Here is a 27,911-nt window from a genome sequence, read left to right on the forward strand (position 1 = left end):
AGGCCGCGCTAAGAACGATCGGAAATATACAATTTTTCATTTTCCCTGACATTTCCAGGTTTTCCCGGTGCGTGGCAACCCTGTTGACTGGAAGAGATGTGGTCAAGCTTTGGCAATAATCTATTTAAATTTAGAAGGCGACGTAAAAAGACTGATAGATGATATAGGAGACCCAAGCGTAGCTTGGAATACACTGAAAGGTAATTTTGAACCCCCATCTCTGGCCAGGATGGCGACATTATGGGAGTCCTACTTTTCATGTAAACTAAATGAAAACGAATCAATTGGGTTATTCGCTGCAAAGTTGGGGGGAATCCATAAACAACTTGTTGATAATGGTTATGTCATGGAAGAAAAGATTCGGACTTTTCAATTGATTCGGTATCTGCCCTCCAACTTTGACAGTATTGTCCAGGCTATTTACCGGTGGGATGGAAGCATGTTTACCTTCTCCAAAGTAAAAGATGAGTTATTAGCCGAGGAGGGTAGAATCAAATATTTGACTAAAGAACCTGATACATCAAATTCGGCAATGAATGTTTTTTCAAAACCCAACAGACACGGAGTGGCAAATGCAAAGTAGGGTGTGTCATGGGATGACGTATCGCGGTCATGGAACGTATAAATAGATTGATCGAAATATTTTCAGTGCTCACTTGATTGTTTGTGTTTACTCCCCATTGGCATCTTGTTATTTTTGTTGACCAATCAGGGATTGGTCTTTGACGGTTTGGCAACAGTACTTGGTTGTCCTTGATGTAAGTTGCAGCGTGCTCGAGCCGTTGTTGATGCAACATTTTTGAATTCAAGCAGGGCTTGAGATAAGTTTTACTCAATGTTAATTGTTGCTTAAAATGTTTTTAATTACTCCTTTTTGTGGAGGGAAAATGTCACCATTGCTGAAGGTGTTCGCGGGAGATTATCAAAAGATGCAGCTCATTGCAACTAGGCCTATTTCTTAAACTTGGCCTATACCTGGATTGACTTACCGGTGCTCTTATGGTGGAATGGAACTGTCATCAGATTGAAATCATCGATGTCCTACAGAGTGACCTTCCTGATTGGATTTCCTGGATGTTCCAACTATATTCCCTGAAGGTTCCGGTGGTATTCCAGTGTGTGCACAAGTTGGTGTTCCGGTATATGAAAAGGTTCTTCTAGAACCAAGCAAGCCTATCGGCCGGTGAATGATGGAACAGTTTGATGAATCTACAATTCGATTACGCTTTGTCCAGAATTCTTCAGCAATGTAAACATGCGCATTTAGCGCAGGAAGGTGACATTTTACAATTTTTCCAAAATGTTTCGCGTTTCTCTAAAATTGGTTGTTTAACAATTTAACTTTGAAATTTCTGTGATAATTGGGGGGTTTTACAATCTAAATTAATTTTGGTATTTAACAAATTTTTCTTGTTGTATACTGTGATATTTTTAATAAATGTTATTTATTTAAATTATTTTGAGTATGTTTTGTTTCTTACTGGCAGACTGCACGGCTTTTTTATGTTGGGGTTCTGTAAACCTTTTATTTAGTTCTATGAACTTAAGGTAAATACAAATTACCCAACAGTCCTGTAAGGCTTTAGTGAGACCAAACCCATGTCTCACCAAACTCAAACCACTGATGATGGCTGCAGCAAAGCACGCCGAGACGTCTGGAATTTCTACTCCAATTAGACCATGGCCAATAAGCCCGGAAATATTATCTCCTCATATTGACGCCGGCCGTGAAAGCCTTAAACAGTATTTAACTGCTCGCAAGTTTAAAAAAAAAGTGCTGTCTAACAAACTCCAGAAACTAATAACACATCACTTATAAATAATCGATTTCTGAAAAATATAGATAAATTTAAGGCATCAAAGAGTAAGGTGTCGGAAAGTTATGAAAATCTGAGAAGTCAAGTTGAGAAATTGTTTTTTGTTGATTTGACACAGAATGACACAAATCCTAAAAAAATAGGGCCTTTGATAACTTTTTAGGGCTTTTGACTACAAAATATAGCCTTTAGAGGGATCCCTACAAACAATGCTTGCAAATAGGACCTTTATAGGGACTTTTGAGGGCCTGTGGAAACCCTGAACTCGGAAGACATATATAGATACATACATACACTCTGTTTTTAATTATATAATATGTTTTTCAGTACAATGATTAAAAATTGAAAAGCAGTTTCTAGTCTTTTTTATGGCATCAAAAAACAATGAAATTCTTCACAAGATGATTTGCTGAAAGAAATTCAACACTGCACAAAAGGAGTAATATGAGATACACACACCCACACGCAAGCGAAACCGGACTTTTGTTCAGAAATATTAATTTATCAAGTTTTTAACAAAATTCTTTTTACTTCATTTAAAATACACTCCATTAGATGGGATGTACTCTTACATGTCATCAAAACACTTTAGTTGTAGACCTTTTTTGACTGACAGAAATAGAAAAAAAGTTGTGAGTTTCGAAAATTTTCTGGGGGAGAAGACCAGGACCCCCCCCCCCCCCCCCCGGCCCATTTCTACGTGCTCATCTTCAGAGTATTGACAGACCTCCTTTGAAAAATCGAAAGTTTTTTCAGCTCATGCTCTCCACATACAATGTGTGTGATAAATTTTGCTTGGAGATATTTCTGGGTAAAGACAGTTAAGGGATTGATGATAATTTTTTTAATGGGGAAAAAATTTAAGTGCCCTCCTTCCTAAAGTTAAATTTCTGGATGCACCATTGGTGCAACACCACTGCAATTTATAAGTGAACTTCTGAAAAATTGTAGAAATCAACAATCGATTATTTTTAAGAATTCTATATAAGTTTTAGTTGGTTGGTTCTACTAGACAAGAACCTTACTGTGCTAAACGATTAATAAGTTTTAGAAGTTGATAGAAATATTCAATATTAAATGCATTAATATGATTTTCCTCATTTTCTTTTGAAACTTAGTACGTCTGACTCAAATAAGTAAATTTAGCTAAGAATGTTTGAGATTCATTAATTGTTATCAATTACTTACTTCTAATTGCTATCAATTACTTACTTTACTTATCAAAATCATTGTCTGAAAATGATTCCACTAAGCAGAAAATTCAATCTAAAAAAATTTTGAAAGAGAAAATTCCAACAAGGCAATTCTATGATCAAGAACTTTGACTAAAAAATGCTTTTTTCTTTCATTCACTTGCAATATTTGTTAGAAAATACTTAATGCTTCATAAAAAGAACACTACTTAGCATTAATGGCTTACTTTGACTTTTGCTTGACGGATACCTTCCTGCCTTCTCTGTTCTTCTTTGCGCATCAAGGCTTGAGCTGTGCGTCTTTCCTCATCCTGTAGTAGAAATTTATTCTTTTATTAACACAATTTATGCATGCGATAAAAATTACAAAATGAAAAATTACTTGTTTGCTAGAAATATACATATTATTTTGTTTTTCAAATGCCTCTTTTTGTATTTGGGACTGCCCAGTGCCCATGTTCGAAATTACGAAATTATATTTTTTTCCACCTTTTTGAGCCCCCTCCCCCTTATCACAAAGTGTCACACTTCATTCTCCCCCCTCCACCCCCTTTTCACTTGTAAGGAAAGTTTTTACAAACATATTTTTACAAAAACACATGCTATGTGGCAAATATTTTTATCTGTCTCTCCCCTTGTAACAAACTGCCGCAACTTCACAAACCCCCTCCCCCTCAAAGAATAACATCATTTGTGAACAGCCCCTTTTCAACAAAAATTATGTATATTATAAGGAAACTTATTCAAGTAGAAATTTCTAACACAATAAACCCTTGTTTTATGCGAGGGTTATGTTCTATGTAAATCAAAATTGAGTAAATTAAGATTTAACATTAGTCCTGAAATAGGGATTTGGTCCCAGAGATTAAAAAATACTTGATCCTAAGGGTAGTTAAATATACAAGAAAGTGAATTTGTAATTACTTTGATACATGTTATAGAGAAAATACGAAGAATTTTATTGTTTTTAAAACATCCGGTTATGAGTCTGTTGGCAGTATATAATCATTTTTCGCTGCATTTCTTTGTTAGGCCTTAACATATCGGAGATTTCTTGCATCATTTACATAGCAAGATCCTTCTTCACTAACAAATCTAAAAGATCATTTGCCAAAAAAGGTCTCAAAACTTTCAATATGAAAGTTTTTCATTGTGTGTCATTGATGCTGAATTTGTCCTCCTTTGTCTCTTCTAAAAGCTCTTTTTCAATGAGCTTTGACTTGTATTAGTTATAACTTTGGTTCCAGAACTCCTTATTTTAAGAAGTAATCACAAAAAAGAAGTCGTCAGCAACCCATGCTTACTTATTAGCATGCCAAAATGCTGCTCATTGCATGTTGTAGCAATCTCAGGGGATTTGATTTGAAAGAGGGGAATGTTTCCTCTGATTGCAATGCTGCATCTGAGTAAAATCAAAACTCATCCATATAAAACAAAAAAAGGTGTCAAATCCCAAACGGCATATAATCAAATCAGTAATTTTAGAAAATAAAATTTTAGGACGAATGTACCCATTTTTTAATTTATTTATTATAATAAAATGACAGCATTACTTGTAATGAAACTCCTAATACATGAGGGCAATACAAACAACCATTACAAAAACAAACCCTTTATTTTCTATAATAGTAGCATCATCTCAAAGATAGAATAATGCTTTATTTTTCTACATAACCACTAATTTGTTTGATGCATTTCTGAAGATACTATAACAGTTTTACAATACCTGTGTCACACTAGCTTGCCTTCATGTAATTCAGGAATAATTAAATATCACTGTTTATCCCATTAGCCATACTACCAGCCAGACAAATGTTCCTTCAACTTATGAACTTAAGGAAAAGGTGGTAGTCATTTGCTGCCAAGTCTGGATTGTACAATGGGTACGTGATGATGCTCCATAGCCTAATCAGGATATTGGTGGAAGATGGAGGGGGAGGGGGGTACTCCATGCACTTTCTTGGGTTCCTCTGAGCTACACACATTCAGAGAACCTGGAATGCCAAATTCAGTGGTGTTGCAGTGCTGAACTACAGGGCCACTATCAAATTAAAAAGCTTATAACTTGTTTTTTATTCAACTTAGAAACTTACTAAAATAAAAGAAATATCAGTCGGATTTTTTTCAAACTGGTCTAAACATGCAGTGTTGATACAAAATGAAATTTTTAGTGAAATTTTATAGGCAGTTTAACACACATAAACAAACATTCATTTTCTTTTTTTTTAGATGTAATTAGAGTTTAAACAACAAACAAATTGTAGAGAAACATGAAGCTTTTATTTCTGTAAATATTGCTTAAAATTGTTATGTTGCTTAAATTTTACTTTAATATTTTTGAGAGAACACTTCATAATTGATTGAAACCATCTGGAAATAAAATAGAAGGTTGAAGTATCAAAAAATTTTAATCAAAGATAAGCAAGCACTTAAACTGATTAAATAATGTTAAAAGCAAGCAAATAATTTACATGCAAGATTTAAAAAAAAAAAAAATCTGTACACATTCAAACATACTAGGGAAAAAAGCACTAATAAAAGTATTGCAATCCAGAAAAGATAAAACAATTAACAAAGTTATTATTATAGAAATAATTTGAAATATTATTGGATTTTTTTTATCAACTTTGGTCAGAAATAGAATTTAAAGAATGTTAGAGAAATATACCAAAGCTCGTCTTGTGTCCAGGACTTTCAGTTGTGGTATATTATACAAGATGAGATGGCGATAATTTGGAAATACAGTTATTGGGCAGCCTTCTAAAGATAAATCACAAAGTAATGGAACGTTGCTGACACAGTACATGTCTTCAAACCTAAAATCAGCGGATATAGACTAAGCATTAAGAAGGGCGAGAGACCAAAATGATTGAAAATTTCTAAATTTTCCTCAAAAGGTAAGTAAACTGAGTACCTTTAATAAGTATTGTGAAATAAGTATGGTGATGGTATTGTTGTAATAAGTATTGTGAAAAAAAAGTTTCAAACTTAAATTTTCACATTGAAAATTTATGTTTTCTCTTTCTATAGCAAAAGTTCATACTAAACACAGAAATAATTCTAATGAAGAAGAGTAAAAAAAAAATTATTTAAAAATTACTCTTATTAATATCTAATATTCATTACTCTTGTATAAACAATTATTTCATAACATAAATATTTCCTTGTTTAAAATTTAAATAAAACCATAAATAGGATGTTTTCTTTTTTTTTTTTAATCTGAAGAAAACAAAAACTGCTTTTAAATCAAGAGAAGCAAATGACAATTTAATTTATAATTAAATATATGTCATACATTTTTATTCAAATTTTATTGAAAATATTGGAGTATTTTATTTCATGGACTAAGACCCTCAAATATTGAAAATTTGTTATTTGACTAGCACTTTTAATGTACAAGAAGCAGGAATTTTTTCCAGAAGGGCAACTTGTAGATCAATAAGAACTTTTTATAAAAGTACTTTACATAATATTCTTTAATGATTAAGGTCCCTCCATTGAGCAATAAACAATGGTAGAAGAGATGAAATGTTATCACCATGATAACAATGACCTTTTTTTTTCTTATTGGCGTCAACAAAATACCTTAGGTTTTATATTTCACAATACAACCTGCTGCAACAATTTGGAACATGAGCTTTAATAAAATGTGGAAATGTTAGATTGAAATTAGTTGCATTATTATTATAGGTTAATAACTAAAAGCAAGCAAGAAATAATAAATGTTTCAAAAGACAGACCTTTCAATAGAATTTTGTGACAAGAACAGTCTTTGCAGACGAGGCAACACATCTACTTCAGTCTGAAGAAAGAAAAAGTAAATAAGAACAACTTTAAAAAATTTGTACATTGGTACAATGAAAATTATGTTGCATGAAAAATGAAAGATTTATTGAAAATTTATATTGATGCTTAACAAGTTTCTCCAATGAAAATAAAGTTCTTTTAAGAACTAAAATATAAAATTTGATTTAAATAAAAATAAAAATACATAACTGATTAAATACATAGTAACATAGTATGTAAGATGAAAACAGATTCCAATAATCTTGGCAGTGAACTTAAATTATTCACTACCGTATTACCCTGCATTATCCAGCACGTAAGAAAAAAGCAAGGTTGACCAGCATGCCGGAAATTCAAATTTTCCGGCATGCCGGATAATTCAAGGGGTTTTTTCGCAGTAAATTTCTCCATTCATTTCCAATTATCTGAAAAAGCATGCTTAAAAATATGGGTTTTTAATTATTTTTTAAGTAATTTTAAAATAATTAATATTTTTTAACAATTGTTTTAATTGGTGCACAGACTGAAATTCATCTCTTATGCTTCTGCACATGGCACCAAAAATTCACTCATGCCATCAGCACACAGCACAAATTATCATAACCTGGAAACACAGTTGACAGCAAAGCGTAAACATTTAGCGCGTAGAGCACTGAAGTACATCACTTGTAACGTCATAAAGAACACGCCTTATTTCCAAAATCGGACATTTAAAAAAATTAACAAAAAATAACTGTTGGGAAACTAAAAGTTTTTTCTGGCTCCTCGTTATTTATTTATTTTTTTTTGCTTATTCTATCAATTTTAGTGACTAAAAGTAATACTTTTGAATGAAGGAAACAACCCCATTGAGAAATAGGTGTGGTCGTCAAATTCTTGGCTTGAATAATTGTATTTTGAATACCATGTTGCTTTGTGCTAACCCTATTCAGATAGATAGGGGAAGCTGCTGTACCCACGGACGATTGTACCTAAGGATGTTGGTCTGGAAATTCTGGGTATCATAGAGAGAGATCCTAATTGGGGTTCAATCACAGCCCTCTCCTGTACCCCAGGAAGTTTCAACGCCATCAAATGAACATTTAAGATTCTATCACATTTTTTCGGTTTTGGTAGGGTCTAAGTAAAAAAAAAACATGAGCAATTTCTTTTTTTTTCATCCGTCGTGGATTGTATTATTCATTTTTGTTGTAGTTATCATGATTCCCTATATTTTGAACGTTTTGTTTCTGATTTTTAATAATGTAAAACTGTGGTCCTGTCGATGTGACTGGCTTGCAAAACCAAAATGGCGTACCTTTGTACCCACGGATGGCAATTTTTAGTCTCCTAGGGACTTTGAAGACATAATGCTGAAGTTAGCCCCACGTGTTGTAGGATCTACAGACTGTCAATCCCACCTGTTTTCATTTGAAGTCGACTTTTAAAGATTTTTGTTGGCTTAATCTAAAGTGAGTATTTTTGTAATGGGTAAATTTTGGATCAATGTTTCAATTTGCATATAAATTGAGGTTATTATGTAAGTACATAGAGAGTCATAATATCATGAATCTAGATTTTTTTTGTTTAAAAACAAATTAATTACTCATAACATCATTACTCTTAAGAGTAATAACTTTTTTAAGAATTCACTGATGTTGAAAAATAAGGAAAATTAAATAAAAAGGAAAAAAAACCTTCGATTAATTTTCAAAGTTTAATTTCTGTTGGATATTTTATTTAATCAGGGTGGCAACAGAAACTGCGAAAAAAAGTTCCCTGACTTTTCCCTGATTAAGTTCACCTAATTTCCCTAATTTACGTTACCAATGATAATGGTTTTCTTTCTTTGCTGTACTTGAAATTCATTGTATGTTTGTATAAAATGCAGTATTTTAAATGTTTTAATTTGTGTAAAGTTGTTGAACTAAAGATATATTTTAAATAGATGCTACTTTTTTATTAAAATGGTTTAAAAAAACATATTAAGTCAATTTTTTTTGGGGAAAAAATATATATTAAATTTTTCTACATGGAAAGATTATAGAAAATATTTAAAAAAATACTTTACTTCCAGAAACCACTTAGCATAAGAATTTTAAGAAACTATTAAAATTACTCTTAAAAACATATGCGTATTTACGATAGAACTAAAAAGTAATTGAAATTATTTTGAACTAATTTTTCAAACAGTATAATAATTGTTGCAAGAATATCAAGTAATAGTGAAAGAATAGAAGTAATCTAGTTATTCTTATATAACTGACATATTTATGCAAAACAGATGAAACCATTTGACATCCATTCATAGGGAGCTTTTCTCTAATCAAGAACATAGGTTTTAATTAGAGACGTACCGAGTACTTGGTACTCGCCCAAATTTTGATCAGATACTCGGCCAATACCGAGTAGTTGCAAAAAAAATTGAATATTGTCCAAGAAAGGTATTAAAATTTATAAAAAAGCACAATCACATATAATATTTTGCAATCATTTACAAGTCAAATTTAAATTTTCAGAATAATGAAGTTTGTACTGCTTCAATGGAATAAATATTTATTTTAATGTCCCCAAAATTAATAAAACTTATTTATTAAAAATTGTGCAAAAAAGTAAGTACAGAAAATATGGAATTTTTATATTAAAAATGGGTTTTTGCTACAAACAAAAATTAGTTATAAGAAATATAAAAATACCTTTGCTTAAAAAATAAAAGGAAATAAAACAACGTTAAAAGCACAGTGCAGACACGTGTTTTGGCATTACAAGTAATTCTTTTTTCAAAGCACAAAATGTGAGCTTGTTTAAAGGCATCCGACAAAAGTCGGATTCTTTTACCGAATGTCTTTACATTCTTTAGCTCACATTTCATGCATTGAAAAAGACGTTCCTTGTAACGCAGAAACACGTGTGTGCAGTGTTCCTGCACATTTGTTTTATTTGCTTTTAAAAATTATTTATTTTTGCCGGTCAAGAACTAAAATAGATTGGTATAATTTGTTTTAATTCCAACTTGATCAATCATGCCTTTTATATTTATTTTTAATTTTAAAAATAATTCTTTTGTAAAATTTTTGTCAAAAAAAAAAAATATATCTATATATATATATATATACATACATATATATATATATATATATATATATATATATATATATATATATATATATATATATATATATATATATATATATATATATATACATACATATATATATATATATATATATATATATATATATATATATATATATATATATATATATATATGTATGTATGTATATATATTTTTTTTGACAAATATATATATATATATATATATATATATATATATATATACAGAGCCGTGTCTAAGGGGAGGGTTTTAGGGGTTAAACCCCTCCCATTGCGGAGAAATAATAAACCAAGAGAATGTATATTTGACTTTTATTAATTTTTAATGTGAAAGTTTGTGTGCAGTGCATTCAAAAAGAAAGCTCCCCTTCCCCCTCTTTTTTTTTACAAACTAGAATGATATTTTGGAAAAACTATGGTGGAATAATATCTCAATGATTTGTCAATTAAAAATCTTACTTAACTGCATTAATATTACTTATGCATTAATGATTGTGTTTGGTAATTAACTTGCATCTGCAGTAAGCTCTTATTTAGTTGATTAAACATTATTTCAGAATGTAATACATGCTGCAATATAAAAGATTCTGTGGACAGTTTTTAATACTAATTGCAATATACCGCGTAGTAAACCAATTTGATTAAAAAAAAACGAACAAGGTTTTCCAATAAAACTGATAAGGTTTTATTAAAAAGAAGCTGTATACTAGGTCACACTTGTGCAGCAAGAGTTATTCTTCGGAGCTTGGAGGTAGTGTGGGGGCAGAGCCGTTCTTACAGGTAAAGAAATGCCATTACTGATCGGAAATTTTAGGTAAAAATTAAGTTTGTGAGGGATTGAACCCTTCCCCCCTCAGATAAAGATTTATAATTTTCAAAACCCCTCCCTTTATGAAAATCTGGACACGGGCCTGTATATATATATATATATATAAACAAAATTTTTTAAATAATGCGTAATTAAATTTCAGCAGGAATTTAGTTTTAAAGACTATTATATGGACATGGAGGTCTATATAACTATTCCAATAAGTTCAAAATTCATCACATGTGTGTCTGTGGTTCTTCTTAAAACATAATTGGAACTTGTACTCGGCCGAGTAGTAAAAGGCCGAGCACTCGGTACTCGGCCAAAGTGCTACTCGGTACATCTCTAGTTTTAATGAATGAATACAGCATTTTAACAATAAAAAAATAAAGATATTTACTTAAGTACACAAGTTAACTCTATTTCAAATGATTTCAGTATGTAACGAAAAAAAATCTTAGATTGCTTTTGTAACAAACAACTCTGAAATACAAGACAAAAAAAAGAAAAAAAAAGCAATTAGTTAATTTTAAAATATATAAAAGAAGAATACAACTTGGTTATAAAATTAAAGAATCACTTAAGTCTGAAGAGAAGAAAATCTTTATAATCTGCGGTGACAACAAATAGTATAACGGCAAAAAACAAAGTTTCTTCTTTTATTGAAAGTTCAGTTTTAGCAATTAAATTAAAAACGCAAAGAAGTAATAACTTTTAAGCTTTTGTAGTATCAATTCAAAAACCAAAGATTTCTTCTAGAAATTGTGATTACAGTATGCTAAATACTTCGAGACAATGGAATAAAGGCAAAGGAAATAAGACATCAATGAAGGCTTCCTCTGCCTGTATGGTTGTTTATTTTATGTAGCATTGAAAGCGTAAGAGGAAATTTCAAGCTAGATAAAATAAGCAACCTAACAGACACAGAAGCAATCTTAGGAAGTTCATCCTGTGGTTAGGTAAGATTCAATACTTAGACGTTGAGGAAAAAGATGCACAAATATGCGGCAGTGTATAATCGCACCTCATTAATTTTACTTTTTTTTGAACAGATAACTGGCAGAAAATGCATAGGGAATTGGGGGTACTTAATTTTGTAAAGTAAAAAAAAAATCTTTTTTTTCTTCCTAAAATCAATTTTCCCTGATTTTTTGTTACTTATTCAAAATTCCCAGATTATTTCCCCGACTTTTCTGCGATATAAAGTTCCCTGACTTTTCTCTGGTCTCCCTGATCTGTCTCAATGGATGTTTGAAGTATTTCAATATAAAATGGCTTATGAAAATGTATTGAGTATAATTGGGTTCTTCAGACCTATTTATATATTATTTTTTTGTATGTCCATGGGTAGAAAGGCACCTGTCTGCAGAGTGAACGGGGTGTTGTACCCATGGACAAAAAAGATGGTTTTTAAGAAAATTTTTTTGAATTTGAAAGCATTGAGATTTTCACCTGACAAAAATTTCCAAATTGGATGATAAGTTGTAGATACTGCCAGAAAAATGTTCCGATTAATTATCCATTCCCAGAGACCAGCAAAAATTGAAAAGTAAATTTTTTCCGTGGGTACAGCAGCTTCCCCTATTTCCCTACTCTTTGTTTATGTATGCAAAGGGAGAACAATTTTTGCGCTGGCATTGGAAACAAAAAATTTGATGACAATGGATAAAAATCACAAATTATCCAATTTCCAAAATCTTCTTGTATGAAATAAAGCTTCAAAAGTCAATTAATACATATCACTTCTGTGTAAACAATATTAATTATAAAACGTCTATATTATTGAGTAAGTTGCTTCTTCTTCATTAGAAATATAAATTTCTAAGTAACTAATGAGCAACCTCTACTTGTGGCAACATATAACTGTTCATTCAAAAATACTGGACGTCTCAATAATAGTATAGTTTTAAACAAACGTCATCTTTGTGATTTGTTTATGATTAAGGGTGGTGCATAACTGATGTCACACTTTTCACCCTTGACCCTCTCGCCACTTTGTCACAAAGTTTAGCACTTCAACATCCCCCCTCCCTTTGTCACATGTCACGCTGTTTTCCCATAAACATTCCTATTAAAAAAAGGCTTGTTGTCACATTCTCTCCATTGTATGTCCCTCTTTTCTCTCTCTTGTCACAAACTGTTACTATTTCGTGAACTCCACCTTAAAGCGGGGCTTCATTTATGGACAGCCCGTTTTGTGGTAACCGTATGCAAATATATATTTCCCTACTCTTTGTTTACGTAAGCAAAGAAAAAACATTTCTTGTGCTGCAATTGGTGCCAAAAATTTGACGCCAATAGATGAAGAGCGCCAATTACCCAATTATCGAAATCTTCCCAAATGAAATGATGCTGCAAAACTTAGATTATACGTAAAACTTCTGCATGAACAATATTTCTTTCAAAAAGTTTAATATTATCGAGTAAGTTACCTTGAACTCTGCCATTGCAAATATAAAATTTCAAACAGTAAAGTGAATGAATCCTAATTGCTACATTAAAAACTGCCCATTCAAACACACTGGACGTCGCAATAACAGTACAATTAAAAAAATTGTGTTTGTGATTTGTTTACGGTCTAGGAGATAACAGACTAATGCACTTTTCAAAATTTTCGGTCCCTCTCCCCTTTGTCACCAAGTTTCACACTTCACCATAACCCCTCTTCCTTTTACCACATATGTCATACTGTTTTCATAAACATTCTTATCAAAAAAGGTTGATTTCACATTCTCCCCATTGTATGTCCCTCTTGTCATTTATTTCCTCCCATTTGTCTCGAGTGGTTACAATTTAATGAACCCACCTTAAAGAGGGACTTCATTTGTAGTCAGCTCCTTGAAAATAGACATTTTTCTACTCTTCTTTTACGAATGAAAAAGAAAAATATTTCTCCCCCTGGCATTGGTGCCAAAAATTTGCCACCAATGGGCAAAGTTCGCCAATTTCACAATTGTGGAAGTCTTCCTGAATGAAATGATACCGTAAAACTCTTTTAATTAGTAAAACTTCTGTAGAAACAATATTCTTTGTAAAAGTAGCATAGCCTTTGCCATTAAATATAAAATTTCCATTGGAAAGCACTGGAGGTCGTAATAATACGCCAATTTTATTATAAGTTTCACCTTGAGATCTGTTTGTGGTGATAGCAAATGCATGTAGTATTATAGGGAGCTGTGTTTTCAGAAAGTGATTTTATCGAAACTGAAAGGTCCTCCCTCACTACGGAAAATTATTTATTTAAATATTAAAATCGCGAAAACATAATCAAAATGAAAATATTTTAAATGCCCGTAGTTACCCAAAAAGCCTCAATAATAATACCAAATGCAAGAATTTCAAGCGAGTAATGCAACACATAATATTATCGAGCAATTTTTTCACGCTAACAATGTCACATGAAAAAGCAAATAAAAATAAATTTTCACTAACTTTTAATTGCTTCTAGTGCTTTTTCTAGTCAATTTTGCTGGTTCGGGTTTTCGAACTGTAAAACCGGGTTGGACGTGTTTCAAAGTATGTTTCACAAGTTTTCCAACCATACCAAGCTCGAAGCATTAAAATGCGTTTTTTGTGTAGAAACAGTGGTTTAAAAAATCAATTAAAACTTAATGTTTCATGCTTCAAAAAATATTTCAAAAATAAAAAAGAGTCAAAATTAAAATGTTCGAGTTTCGCTAACTAAAAAATACTTATAACTTCTTTTCTAGTGGATTTAGGTTATTAGACCTTGGACGCTGTGACAATTTCTTTGTTTCAAGTATTTTTTAAAAACCTTTCCAATCATATCAAATTCGAAAAAATTGGACCATCATTTCGCGTAAAAAGAGCCATTTAGGACAAAAATGCATTTTTTATTAATATCTCTGTTAATTAGCGTTCAATTTCAAAAAATTGCATTGATGACACTAAAACTCGACAATAGCTACTGAACAAAAAAAGAATGAAGGAAACCGGTTCACAAACAGAGAAGAAATCCAGTAACGAAAAAAAAAAAAACGGCTTGCCTATTAATATATATAAAGATTAATCATGTTACAGTATGTTAATGGTAATGTTGCATGTACATAATACAAATTCTAACAAAGTAAAAATACAAAATTGTTACTTACTACTTCCAAGATAAAATTTTTATTTAAATTCAACTCAACCAAAGATTTTAATCCTCTTAACCCACTAATTTGGTTAATATGATTTGATGATAGATTTAGCACTCTTAACTCATGGAGATGATGAACATTTGTTATTTCTTTTATCTGAAAAAAAGAAAAAGAAAACTAATGAAAGGAATGTACACAGTGAAGAAATGCTTGAAAAACTTTTAAGTATTCTATAATTTCTTTCAAAAACATATTAATAACACAGTCAAATCATATTACAGCAAATACTAAAACAATGAATTATGCATTTCGAGGTAATAGTTGCTCAGTCACATGTTAATTGCCATTACATTTCTTTAATTCCATTGCAACGAAATTCCTGTAACAACCAACAAAATGTGCAAAAAAAAGCTCTCTTGAAATTTGTTGCAGGGAAATTTAACTATATAGCTAAAAAAAAAAATTAATTTGAATTTTGACATCTTGAATTCAAATTATGTTTTTCGCAATCACGAGTGTGTGTATGTAGGCATGTGTGTTTGTGTGTGTGGGGGGGGGGGGGGTTGTGTGTACGGGGTATGTGTGTTTATGTCTGTGTGCTGGCATAAGTGGGGGGGGTATGTGTATGGGTGTGGGGGGGTATGCGTATGTGTATGTCAGCATATGTGTTTGTGTCTGTGTGCAGGCATGAATGTGTGGGTAGTTGTGTGTATGTATGCGTGTGTGTGTATGTGCTTGTGTGTGTAGGTGTATATGTGTGTAGGTGTATATGTGTGTAGGTGTATGTGTTTGTGTCTGTGTGCAGGCATGAATGTGTGGGTAGTTGTGTGTATGTATGCGTGTGTGTGTATGTGCTTGTGTGTGTAGGTGTATATGTGTGTAGGTGTATGTGTTTGTGTGTGTGTGTGTTTATGTGTGTGTAGTTGTGTATGTGTGTGCGTGTGTGTGGGACATGGATGCAACCTGGAGACGGCTTTCGCTATAGGTGCAGCATCGTGAGGAGCCGGTCGACGGTGATGGTGCGGAGGGTGGCGGTGGGAAAAATCAAAGGAACGTCAAAAACAGTCAAATGAAAGCAATAAGCAATCGTGATTGCTCAAAAAAAAAAAAAAAAAAACAGGGCAATTATGAGCTCCTTAACCAATTGCTATATTTTAAAAGTTTTATTTGATAAAAAGAAAGAGAAATATAAGAAAGTAAACTATTACATAATTGATGAACAGTAAAATAAAAAACGTGATCAGAGACTAGATACTAATTAATATTCATAACCATCAGTATCAACCAACCAAGTTTATTGATATCTACAGTAATGAATGCTTTTTTTTTTTTTAAATTGCATAAAATTATAATTTGATGCAGTAAGGGTCTGGCCAGTGGAAATGTAGGTCCTTTTAAGGACCCTTCACAAAAATCTAATTAGTTAAAAAGGACCCTCATAAAATTCTAATTAGTTAAAAAAGATCCTTCGATTGACCAAATCAGACCTTTTGTGGTTTCTTTTTTTTTAATAAGTCCTCTTAGCATCAAAGGAAGACAAAGAAAGAAATACATCCCTCATTTTGTTAAACAGGGGGAGCATGAAATTGTGACGTACCACAGGATGCTGCTAAGCATCTGAGAATGGCTGGGGGGGGGGGGGGGGGATATGATTATGATTGAGTACAGATATGTGGGGCGCAATCTCTAAGTTTGGACTGGGGCATAAATAGATGTTAATATGGCCCTGGCTGTACAGAAGTTTTGGTTAATGCCATTTATTTGTTAATGGTCTGAACGAAGGAAAAGTGGTTATTGTTTGAAGATTATGTTGTTCAGAGGCAGGATTCACTCTAGGACAAACGATGGTCTATGATTATCTCCTCAAAAAATCTTTTATTATTAATAAACTGAAGATCTATGAATTTAGCCACAAAGAAACAGGAAGAAAAGATTAAGAATAACTTTATGCTTTTTGTTTACTGAACACTGAAACAGTTTTGGAACTTTGAGTTTATCTTCTGCTCCTAGTTGCACGAAGCCAAAATCATTTTTATACCCATTTTGAGCCAAAGCTGCACCAATAGTCATTTGTTGGCAAGATTGCAATTTTCAAACTTTTTTTTTGAAGGCATTGATAGATTTTTTTTTGGAACAACTTCGTTAACACACCATTTAGTAAATGATCGGTTCAATAAAAGAAACTTGCCATTGTAACAAACATTGAAAGAGATTTTAATATTAGGTTTTCTTTAAAAAAATTAGCTGATATTGCTGAGCTAATTAAAGGCCTCTTTGTTGTAGCGAACAAACCAAACGTTATCTTTCAACCCTATTAAATAAATTTTGTGCTACATGAAATACAAACATTTTATCAAAGTAAACATTTATCTAAAAAGTTCAAGCAATAAATTTGACCAAAAAAAAAAACAAATAAATAAATACTACTCCCATTTCAATTTTTAAAAATCCAACTTAAAATTTTGGTTAGGGTGGGAAATCCTGCCTTAGTCTTGTCCCTAATGTGAACCCTGTCAAAGGTTATTAGAGTTTTTTTTAAAAAAAGCCACATTGATGGTTTTTTTGAGTAAAATACAGAACCAATTATCTAAAATCTGCACTGATTATTAAATTCTATTTCATATACAGTGGATGCCATTTAATTGAATCAGTAGTTAATTGAATCAACTGCTTTAATGAAATAACATTTTTAAAAACAGAACAAAATCCAACTTCATTGAATTAGCCGCTTTATTGAATCAACCGCTTTATGGAATCAAAACTGCTTAGAACAAAAGTGATTCAAATAAGCAGCGACCACTGTATCATGAAAATAGTTAAATTTTAAAAAGATACCTCATTTCCACTAAGATCAAGAACATCCAAATGGTTTAAGTTTTGAAGACCATCAATATAATGAATCCTAGGAAGAAAACATAATTTCAAAACAGTGACAACCATTCATATGAATGCATCAAAATCAAATTCAAGAACATATATTAAAATATATGACGCTTGAACTCTGTTAATTATTTAAAAAAAATTTGTTTTGCTTAATAATAAGAATTGAAACAGCTTACATTTTAACTAATATGACGCATTTTATATTAAAAAAAAAACGACATTTTCTTCAGTGACTGCACTAAACAGGAGTTTTATTTGAGCTACATGAAGCTTTTATGTTCAAACTAACCTACAATGCAGGAAATAAGAATGCAATAAATTAAGTTCTTGAAACCGCATTTGCAGGGTTAGTTGGCATACATTGTGTTTAGTTGCCCAGATTAAATTGAAAACAGTTTGATTGAGAAAAAAATTCCCAAACTAACCAACCTTGTTTCCATTAGATTAAAGATCATTTTCTACATTAACAAACTGAGGACCAATAAAATATGAATGGGTATTTCATGAGAAAATACAGTAGACCCTCATTTTAAGCGGATTTGATTACAAGGTTTAAGATTTGACACCTGTATTTCATTTTAAGCAGATGAGTTTAGATTTTACGCAGATGCTGCATTGCAAACAGATAACATTTTACCCTCTTCTATAATTCAAACTCCTGAGACTGCAGATAACACCCCATAAACTATTTCAGCATGCTTTTGCTAATAATCTAGCTCTAGCTTGGGTCACTGGAGACATCTTTTCGTGATTGGTGCCAGACTTCTTTCCAAAAGTAAAGTCATTAAACTCACACAATTCAGAGCTCACAAAAAGAAGATCTTGTGACAAAGGAGGATGAGGATGCTGACACCGATGGCCCACAACCGAAAGCTTTCACACTGAAAATTTTGAGCCATTCCTTGAGAATGGCAAATTATCTTTCTAATTTGTTGTGAAGGAAGACTGTCATGGAAGAGACACGAGTAATCATGGATGCGTTAATGCATCACAGAGAACTACAGAGAAAAACAATTAATGACTGCCAAAAGATTATCATTACCAGCTTTTTTTTATATAAATGCTAAGTTAATCCATGTTTTCTTCATGCATGTTGTGCATATGTATTGGAATAAGTACACATTAAACTTATTACTCATTTATCTATTGCTAGAATAAAGTATTTTCTTTATCTATGAAACATAATTCGTATTTTAACACTACGATTTAGTCTTAAGAGCCAATGTCTGTAAGAAGCGGGCAGTTTACAGGGTATACCCCCAAAATGTCGCGGGACAAAATGTCGCGACCAAAATGTCGCCGGCCCAAAATGTCGCCAGTGCAAAATGTCGCCGGTCCAAAATATCGCCTGTCCACAATGTCGCCGGCCCAAAATGTCGCCGGCCCAAAATGTCGCCGGCCCAAAATGTCGCCAGCCCAAAATGTCGCCAGTCCAAAATGTCGCTAGTCCAAAATGTTGCCGGTCCAAAATTCGTTAGGTCAATTGGTACGAAAAATTTAAATGTACGTCAATGCTTTTCAGCATAAAAGTTGCAAAAGAAGATTAATTGCCTTTCAAAGTAAGTTCCTTCAAAAATTTCAAACGTTTTCTCCTGTCTTAGTTCGTAAACATCAGATTAATTCCAGACAATTAATAGTTTTCAGAAAAAATATGTTTTTCTGTATACTACTACAAACGTAAACATGTGATAGGCTGCTGCAACGGAATTCTCTTTCTTGTTTAATCTGATTAATAATAATACTTAAGATGTAACGCAAAGGATCAAGATGTAACGCAAGGATTCAGACAAAAAATTGATATGGAAGTAAAACTAAACTGTTCTAAACGCGAATGAAAGAATAGCGAGGCGCAATGTGAATATCGCAAGTGAATAGGCGGTTTGTATTTTTTGGCGTAATGAAGTAAAAACAAATAACTCCTTCACTCTAGCATATTATTACGGTAGCGACAAGTCAGTCATTTAGGGGATCAGGCGGAATGGCCCCCGATTTTGATTTTTTTTTATACAAGTGGAAGTGGTTTTTATAGCAATCCTATGAAATTTGCATTGGTTATACCCCCGTTATCCTCCCTCTCCCCTTTCACTGGAAAAATTCAAAATCATGGGCCAGGGTGGAAATAAAGTAGAAAAGTATCTTAATGAAATTTAATTTTCTCATAGATTTATTAACATCACCCTAAGAACTGTAAAAAAAAAACACTATACGTTTTCAGTGAGATATACGTTGGTTAAAGTAAGATTGAAACTGTTCTGAGACTTTTTCTGGAAATGAAACTGAAGAAGTTTAACAAGACTGCTCGAGACCTTCCTCTGAGAGGACGTTTGTATGTCCTTTGCGACCGGGATATTGGGACAGCAAAACAAGTGTTTAACAGAGATGACAGATTATTGCCGTGGGAACTCCCATCTCTTATGAGTAAAATTCTGAAATTACGTCGAAATGTTCACCGTCAAATCTTCTGAAATCAATGAAACCCGTAACTGCTAAAACAGGTGTCTTTCACTCAGATTTTTGAAAAACGACTCTACGCGATGACAAATATTTTCAATTCTCAACATTCATGAAATTTATATATTCGATAGCACATCAAGGGACAATTTCAGAACAGCTATTTTATTGAACGTTTTCAAGAGGATACTTTCATGCTTGCGAAGTAGTGCTTTTCAGCTAATCACATTTTCCAATTTTAAATAGAAAAGAAAAAATTTCATAATGTAGGGTGAAATAACTGATATAAATGAGATTATTCAGATCAATGTTGACCTAGACTTATTTTTAAAATGAGTTTCAAAAAGTAATAGTTCCAGCTCAATATAGCTTGGTAATTCAGAAAGAAAAGAATATTGATAATATTAATAATAAACAAATAAGCTTTTCTCTCTCAGAAAAAATTGCTGTTTTAATTAGTGAATTTTTACTACGCAAATTGTATAAGAATGCAAACTCTGTTTTTATTTAACAGCCACGCTAGTTAAAATGCTACAAAAATGAGAGAAATACACAGCTAAATTAGATTTTATTGATATCATGTTCAACCCCTCATATTTCGGTATATTTTTCATTGTTTATTTAATTACACTAACTCACATAAACGGTTACGAAACTCAACTTAGAACGAAAATAAGGCTTGTTTTCGTTTAATTTCACTTGTATACTACATTTTTGTATGAATCCTAGCATTACTTCTTGAGATATAGCAGTCACATAAAACGATAAAAATTATTTGGTGATCCATCCTTTTGGGATGACTTAAGCCAAAAATAAATGAGCAACTCGCTCTTTAAGATATACCTGTAAACCAAATTTTGTTTTAACCTTCGTACAGTAGAGCCTCCTCTTACGCGGGGGTTATGTACCACGGAAATGCTGCGTAAATCGAAACCGCGTAAATTGAGACCTAATATTAGTGTCAAAATAGGGATTAGGTTCCCTAGATAAAAAAAATACTTTATTCTAGTGATGACTAATTGTATAATAAGTTTAATGTGTACTTATATCGATTTTTATGCATAATATGCATAAAGAAAACAAACTAATTTCGTGTTCTGTTTATGAAGAAGAGCTGGCTATGATAGTCTTTTGGTAGTCATTAAGAATTTTTCCTCTAATTCTTTGTGGAGCATTAACGCATCCATGATCACTTGCATCATTTCCTTGATAGAATATTCCTTCACTAACAAATCTGAAAGATCATTTCTATTGTCTACGAATGGTTCAAAATTTCCAATGTGAGCGTTTTTTGGTTGTGTGTCACCGGAGTCGGTATCCTCGTTGGTTTTGACCTCCTTTGTCACTCCTAAAAGCTCTTCTTCCAGTGAGTTCTGAACTGTGTGAGTTTAATCACTTTACTTCTGATGGAAAAAGCTCTGGAACCAATCGCATAAAATGTCTCCAAGGACCCAAGTTTGATTATTAGCACGCCAAAATGCAGTTAGTTACGTGTAATCTGCAATCTTTAGGAGCTTGGGTTCTGAAAGAGAGGAAAATGTTACCTGTTTGCATTGCCGCATCTGCGTAAAATCGAAACTCATCTGCGTAAATAAAATAAAGGTGTCAAATCTTCAACCGCGTATAATCGAAACCGCGTAAAATAAACCCGCTGAAAACGAGGGTCTACTGTATTACTTTTTGAGATATATCAGTCACACATAATAAAAAAGAAAGGGAAAAAAAACATTCGATTGCTCCACCCTCTGGTGTTATTGGCCCCAAAATCTGTCCCCCTGCTGCTTCCTAACATTTTATTTGATTCCGTTCATCATTTTTTGAGCAATGACAGTCACGCATATCGATGAAAACGCTCAGTTACTCCACTATCTTGAACGAATTACGCAAAAAACCACGCAGCCCTAAATCATATATGGATACTTGCGGGTATCGTTCGAATTCTTACTACAGGTTTTGACGTAGAATGGCCCCAAAAAAATCGGTCACATACAAACGCACACTATTCTTGAAGAAAAGTTTAAAATAATTTAACGAACGTCAGAACTGAATGCCGTCAGAACGTTTTGCAGTTGGTAGATAGCGAGTCACAAGAAATAAGATAACGTAACGCTTGTATTCTATTTGTTTGCTGAAAAACAGCCGAGAGTTGCGAATCAAAACGGAATAATCTTGTTAAAATTTATCAAGAAACTCAGTTAGTCCTGTCCCATTTTTAACGGAGACATTCATTAAAAGGCAGTAATCATTTATTCTGCAAATTTGGTGTTAAACAGCATTTTTATACATTTGCATTTTTCTTACCAACTGAATGAGCGAATTTTGGATCTACGACATTTTGGCCCGCCGACATTTTGGCCCGGCGACATTTTGGATCGACGACATTTTGGTCCGGCGACATTTTGGCTGCGACATTTCGGTGGCGACATTTTGACCCCAAACCAGTTTACAGCATTTGTGATTGTTGACATTTTTAATTTTTCTTATTTTCACATATGTTGTTCCTTATCATGAATGTAATGTTTGTGCAAAATATGAGCTTTATCTGCCTTACCGTTTTTGGGAAATTAAATTTTTAAATTTAGGGGGCGTGGCACATTTTTGCGTGTTTTTCAAATTTGCAGATTTTAAAGTTCTTGTTGCTTTAAGCGCCCCTATAATGACATTGATTTTTAAATTCTATACTACTATATGGTCTTCTTAGATACTATTACAGCTGTAAAATCGGTGTCACTACGAGGGCGACGGCCGCAAACTCTGTTTAAAAATGACCGAAAATGAATTTTTTTACTAAATTCAATGCCAATTTTCTCAAAGCACCTTCATTATGACACCAACGTTTTTACATAGATTCCTAGCTACACTTGCATACATCAAAAATATGTAATAAAATTGGTGTCACTATAAGGGCGCCAGAAGATATTGGAACTTTTATGTGATAAATTTCACAAAAATGCAAATGTTTAAAATCTAACTACTACTCTCGCCCTCATAGCAGAAATCTGAAACTAATTAAGTTTGATAACCAACATCTTCGTCTAACATATGAAATAAAAAAATCGGTGTCACTCCTAATACTTTTGGAAATATAATCATTCGAAGTTAGTATGTTGTGGTGCACTTTTTCATTTATTATTATTATTTTTAATTTATTTTATTTGTTTATTTATGTATTTTGTTAATTTAATCTTATCACACCCAGATAGTGTTTTGACGATATTTATTTTTAATTTATTACAAAGAAGCAACGTTTAACATAAACAGCTTTGGGCAGTATGTGCGTCTTTATGTTGAATAGAAAATGCTCGTTTTGATATAGGTACAGGTGGATCTATTGTGCATAATATATTTAGATTATCATACCAATACTCGCCTTTTTCCGGTCAAATAAATTTATTTATTCCAATCCTTCTTGCCATGCATTTGACCTTTACTTGCAAATGGTCAACTTCTACTATTTCTCCTGATACCATGTTTTCCCAAGCTTTAGTGCTACAAAATTACCAGATATCAGTAAGAAATGACTGTCTTTCTAAAACTGGGTGATTTGATTTTTTATGTTTTCTTTGTTTTAGTCTATGTCATCCTCAAATTATGTTTCAGATTCTGAATGCTTGCTGTATAATACATTATGTTCATCACTATTTAAGACATTATGTTATAAATAGTTGCATTTTTAATACAAATAACGGATAAAAAATAATATGGTTGGAAAAATATGAATATTAGTATGACTATTTTAGCCATAATGTACATTACACAATACGTCCATCTGTACCTATATCGATTTATTGTGCTTCTAATGCTTTTTATAAAGCTTTATTTGTAAAAAGCATTAGAAACATATTATTTCAGGTGTCACTACTGTAATTTTATGTTAAAGTTTAAAAAAAACTGTGCAAAAAGCCATTCGAATTAGAAAAGTCTTTTTTTAAATAATTCCATAACATACTAAATTCGAATGATTATATTTCCGAAAGTATTAGGAGTGACACCGATTTTTTTATTTCATCTGTTAGATGAACATGTTGGTTATCAAACTTAATTAGTGTCAGATCTCTGCTATGAGGGCGAGAGTAGTAGTTAGATTTTAAACATTTGCATTTTTGTGAAATTTATCACATAAAAGTTCCAATATCTTCTGGCGCCCTTATAATGACACCAATTTTATTACATATTTTTGATGTATGCAAGTGTAGCTAGGAATTTATGTTAAAACGTTGGTGTCATAATGAAGGCGCTTTGAGAAAATTGGCATTGAATTTAGTAAAAAAATTCATTTTCGGTCATTTTTAAACGGAGTTTGTGGCCGTTGCCCTCGTAGTGACACCGATTTGACAGCTGTAATAGTATCTAAGAGGACCATATAATAGTATAGAATTGAAAAATCCATGTCATTATAGGGGCGCTTAAAGCAACAAGAACTTAAAAATCTGCAAATTTGAAAAACACGCAAAAATGTGCCACGCCCCCTAAATTTAAAAATTTAATTTCCCAAAAACGGTAAGGCAGACAAAGCTCATACTTTGCACAAATATTACATTCATGATAAGGAACAACATATGTGAAAATAAAGAAAATTAAAAATGTCAACAATCACAACCTGCCTGATCCTTACAGACAATGGCTCTTAATTTCCGCGGTCTTGGTTTACCTGGCATTTGTGTAGAACATAACCCCTGTGTAAAATGAGGGTCAACGGTACATGTGTAAATGTTTAGAAACTATTCAATCAAGGTACTATAAACCATTAAAACCAATAAGAAGTTCACAAAAAAAAAAGTGCAAGAGATGGTATGGAGTAACAAATGTATGTTGCACAATTCCTCGTAATACTCATAAAGGGCCATTCATTATTTACATAAGGGTCCTAAGGGGGAATGGGTTTGAAAAATCTTTAAATGCCCTTACTTGGAGGCGGGGGGATCAAACATCCCATTATTACGTAATATTTTCCAAGACGATATTTTAAATTAGAAATCGTGGAGTGAAGTGTTTTTGCAGGAATCATATTTCATTTGTGTCTGGAAGGTAAAAAGCATATTAGGATTAGCCATTTTTTACTTGTTTTACAAAGAATGAATAGCGTAAAACATTATAAAATAATCGCACTATGTATGGCTTGTTTTATTTTTAATCAGTACTGCATTAAAAACAATAAACGCTGGAAAACACATTCAGCCCAGACGATTAATGGTTTGAATTGATTTTGTTTTAACTGTTTTAATTTATTTTCTTTGAAATTTAAATAATGATTGACTAGTTTTTAATTAAAGTGTTATTGGCTTGTAGATTTTTTAACTGATTTATGTTTACAATTATTTAAAAAGTTACTTTTAATGATAAATGGTATACCAAAGACTAGATATTAATCTAATAATCATTTTGTTGTTGATAGCAATTAAATAATCTAACTTATCTGTTGAAATTTAAAAATCTTTGATTTTCATCCACCTGGGAATTTTAGTGTAACTAATCCTTTTCTAACAAACATTTATTATTTTTCTAAAATGAAAATGGAATCTTACGTAAGAATAGGGGGGAGGGGTTTGAAAAATCTTGCGTACCCTTACATGCAGGTAGGGGGGGGGGGTCAAAAACAGCCAAAATCATCCTTATGCAATTAATTAATGGCCCCTTAAACAGTCAGTTGGTTGAAAAAACAACAAAATCACAAGAATGCTCATGACCGGTCTAAAATGAGTTAAGTAGTAACAAACCACACAATTTTCAAATTTACAAAATAATAATAATAATAATAATAATAATACATATTCAAAACTATTTTATATTACCTGTTTCTGGACAGAATAAGTACTCTGAGGGAAAATAAATTATCTAGACCAGTAATTTGTTCAAACAAGTTGTCTGACAAGTCAAGAAACTTTAAATTTGAGAATATTTCTAAATTCTCAATAACTGTAATTTGATTTTGCTGCAAATTAAGTAAATGGAGCTGCTCTTCTCCTTCAATGATTGGAAAACGAGTTAAGTTACACCTAAAATGATAAATTCTTATTAATAAAATATAAACACATTATCATTTCAATGTTCTTTAAGCAAAAAACTCAACTAAAAGATAACTGCATTGTAATTTTATAAACATACATTTATTTTGCGCGACAAAGTCTATATTAGCAAGCCATGTTTAATAACCTTATAATTGAATTTTTTAGCAAGCAATTTCAAGAATTAAAATGGCGGCTCTAACTCAAAATGTCTACTATTTGCAACAAATACAAGTTTTAACTTTTAAAAACTATAATTAAAAACAAAAACATAGGTAAATTGAAAAACCAACATTTTTTTAGACTGCAAGTGAGTTGATTCAAAATTTAGTTTTAATAATTTCATCAAATTTTTCAATAAAAAATAGTAGAAACTGCATACTAAATATGTATATATCAATTTTACACATTTTATTTCGTAAAGAGAAGAAAAATTTATCATTCATTCACTTTTTTTTCCGAAAATACCCAATTTTTGGGTATTTACTCAGGGTTAGGGTAAATACCCAAAAAATATTTACTTAACCACTGGGCATTTACCAGATTCACATCACTGCTTACATCAATAAAAATATTTAGGATTATTGATTTCAAAGAATTTTAAAAAAAATGGTCACTATTTCAAATCAGTGGCTAATAATGAAATTCTCACTAATGGCCATTGACAAATAAAATATTTTCCAGTTTTGACCTTTATCTCTTAATCATAAAACAAGAAAGAGTGAAAAAATAATAACAGAACAACACCTTCAATGAACTTATACTTTTAGAATATTTCTTTAATTACTCGAAAAAAAAGGGTATTTTTACACTAGGGCCACTATGACAAATCAATTAGTGCCTAAAAATCTTTGCATTAAATTTCAACAATAAAAGAAAGGTTGTAACAACAACTTTTCACTGTAATTTAATGCTAATGACTAAAAATAAATAAATAAAAGCAGTAAAGTGCACAAAACTGAAATTATGATGCTTTACACTAAGTCATTAAATAGATTTTAAACATCTTCAAGTTAAAAAATACTCTACAATTAGATTATTACTTTTAATGACAAGAGTATTGAAAAACTCATTTATAGTTAATTTGACATAAAAGGTTTTGTGTGCACTAATCATATGCAAAATAACTCAACAAATAAGAGTTGAATGTTTTCACTTTACAAACCTATCAATCATTAGACGGTCAGGGTCCAACGTCCTGTCCTCTGATGATCTCTTGATGTAAATTTTTCCATCATCTGCAACTCTAACAGCTACCTTAGATTTTCCTACAGTAAAAATGAAATATTTAATTGAGAAGCCATTTACATAAAGTGATAAATATTTCTACAGGCATTACATTAGAACAAACATGTGACATTTTGAATCAAAAACATTTCAAAAGATTCATTACCCAGTCATGTAATTAAAAATAAAAAAAAATTCTCTGCATTAGCGATTACAATAAAGCACAGATGAGAGGAAGCTATAAAGTGGAGTCACAGATAAAACCGCCATTATTATACCGCCATGATAAATATGCCATTATTATAATATGTGTAAAAGTGTGCCCCACACATGACAGCTAAATTTCCATGAAAAAAATATAGCAATTAACTCTTTAAGGATGATGGCTCATCCACTGATCTTACCCCCTAAAGACGGAGGTCACCATGGGTGCCACTCTAAAATTTGGCCAGGACTGAAAAGCGCGTGGCTCCATTTCGCGACACCAAAATGTTAGCGCTTAGTATGTTTGATGTTTTAGATATATATAATGCTAATTTTTGATGCTG

The 27,911-nt window shown here is 31.9% G+C and overlaps 1 protein-coding gene across 4 annotated transcripts in view; it reads right to left on the minus strand.

Annotated features, from left to right (window-relative positions):
* The window catches only part of LOC129234678 (leucine-rich repeat-containing protein 49-like), a 98,444-nt gene that overhangs the window by 47,317 nt on the left and 23,216 nt on the right, over window positions 1-27,911 (minus strand). For all 4 annotated transcript variants that reach the window (XM_054868723.1, XM_054868721.1, XM_054868722.1 and 1 more), the window contains 7 exons: window positions 27,302-27,404; window positions 25,924-26,127; window positions 17,633-17,699; window positions 14,810-14,953; window positions 6,751-6,812; window positions 5,679-5,826; window positions 3,238-3,321 (listed from right to left, as the gene is read on the minus strand). In XM_054868723.1, coding sequence (XP_054724698.1) covers window positions 3,238-3,321; window positions 5,679-5,826; window positions 6,751-6,812; window positions 14,810-14,953; window positions 17,633-17,699; window positions 25,924-26,127; window positions 27,302-27,404 — 812 coding nt within the window. The remainder of the gene's footprint in view (window positions 1-3,237; window positions 3,322-5,678; window positions 5,827-6,750; window positions 6,813-14,809; window positions 14,954-17,632; window positions 17,700-25,923; window positions 26,128-27,301; window positions 27,405-27,911) is intronic.

This window comes from Uloborus diversus, chromosome 1, assembly GCF_026930045.1.
Source record: "Uloborus diversus isolate 005 chromosome 1, Udiv.v.3.1, whole genome shotgun sequence".
Taxonomy (NCBI): Eukaryota; Metazoa; Arthropoda; class Arachnida; order Araneae; family Uloboridae; genus Uloborus; species Uloborus diversus.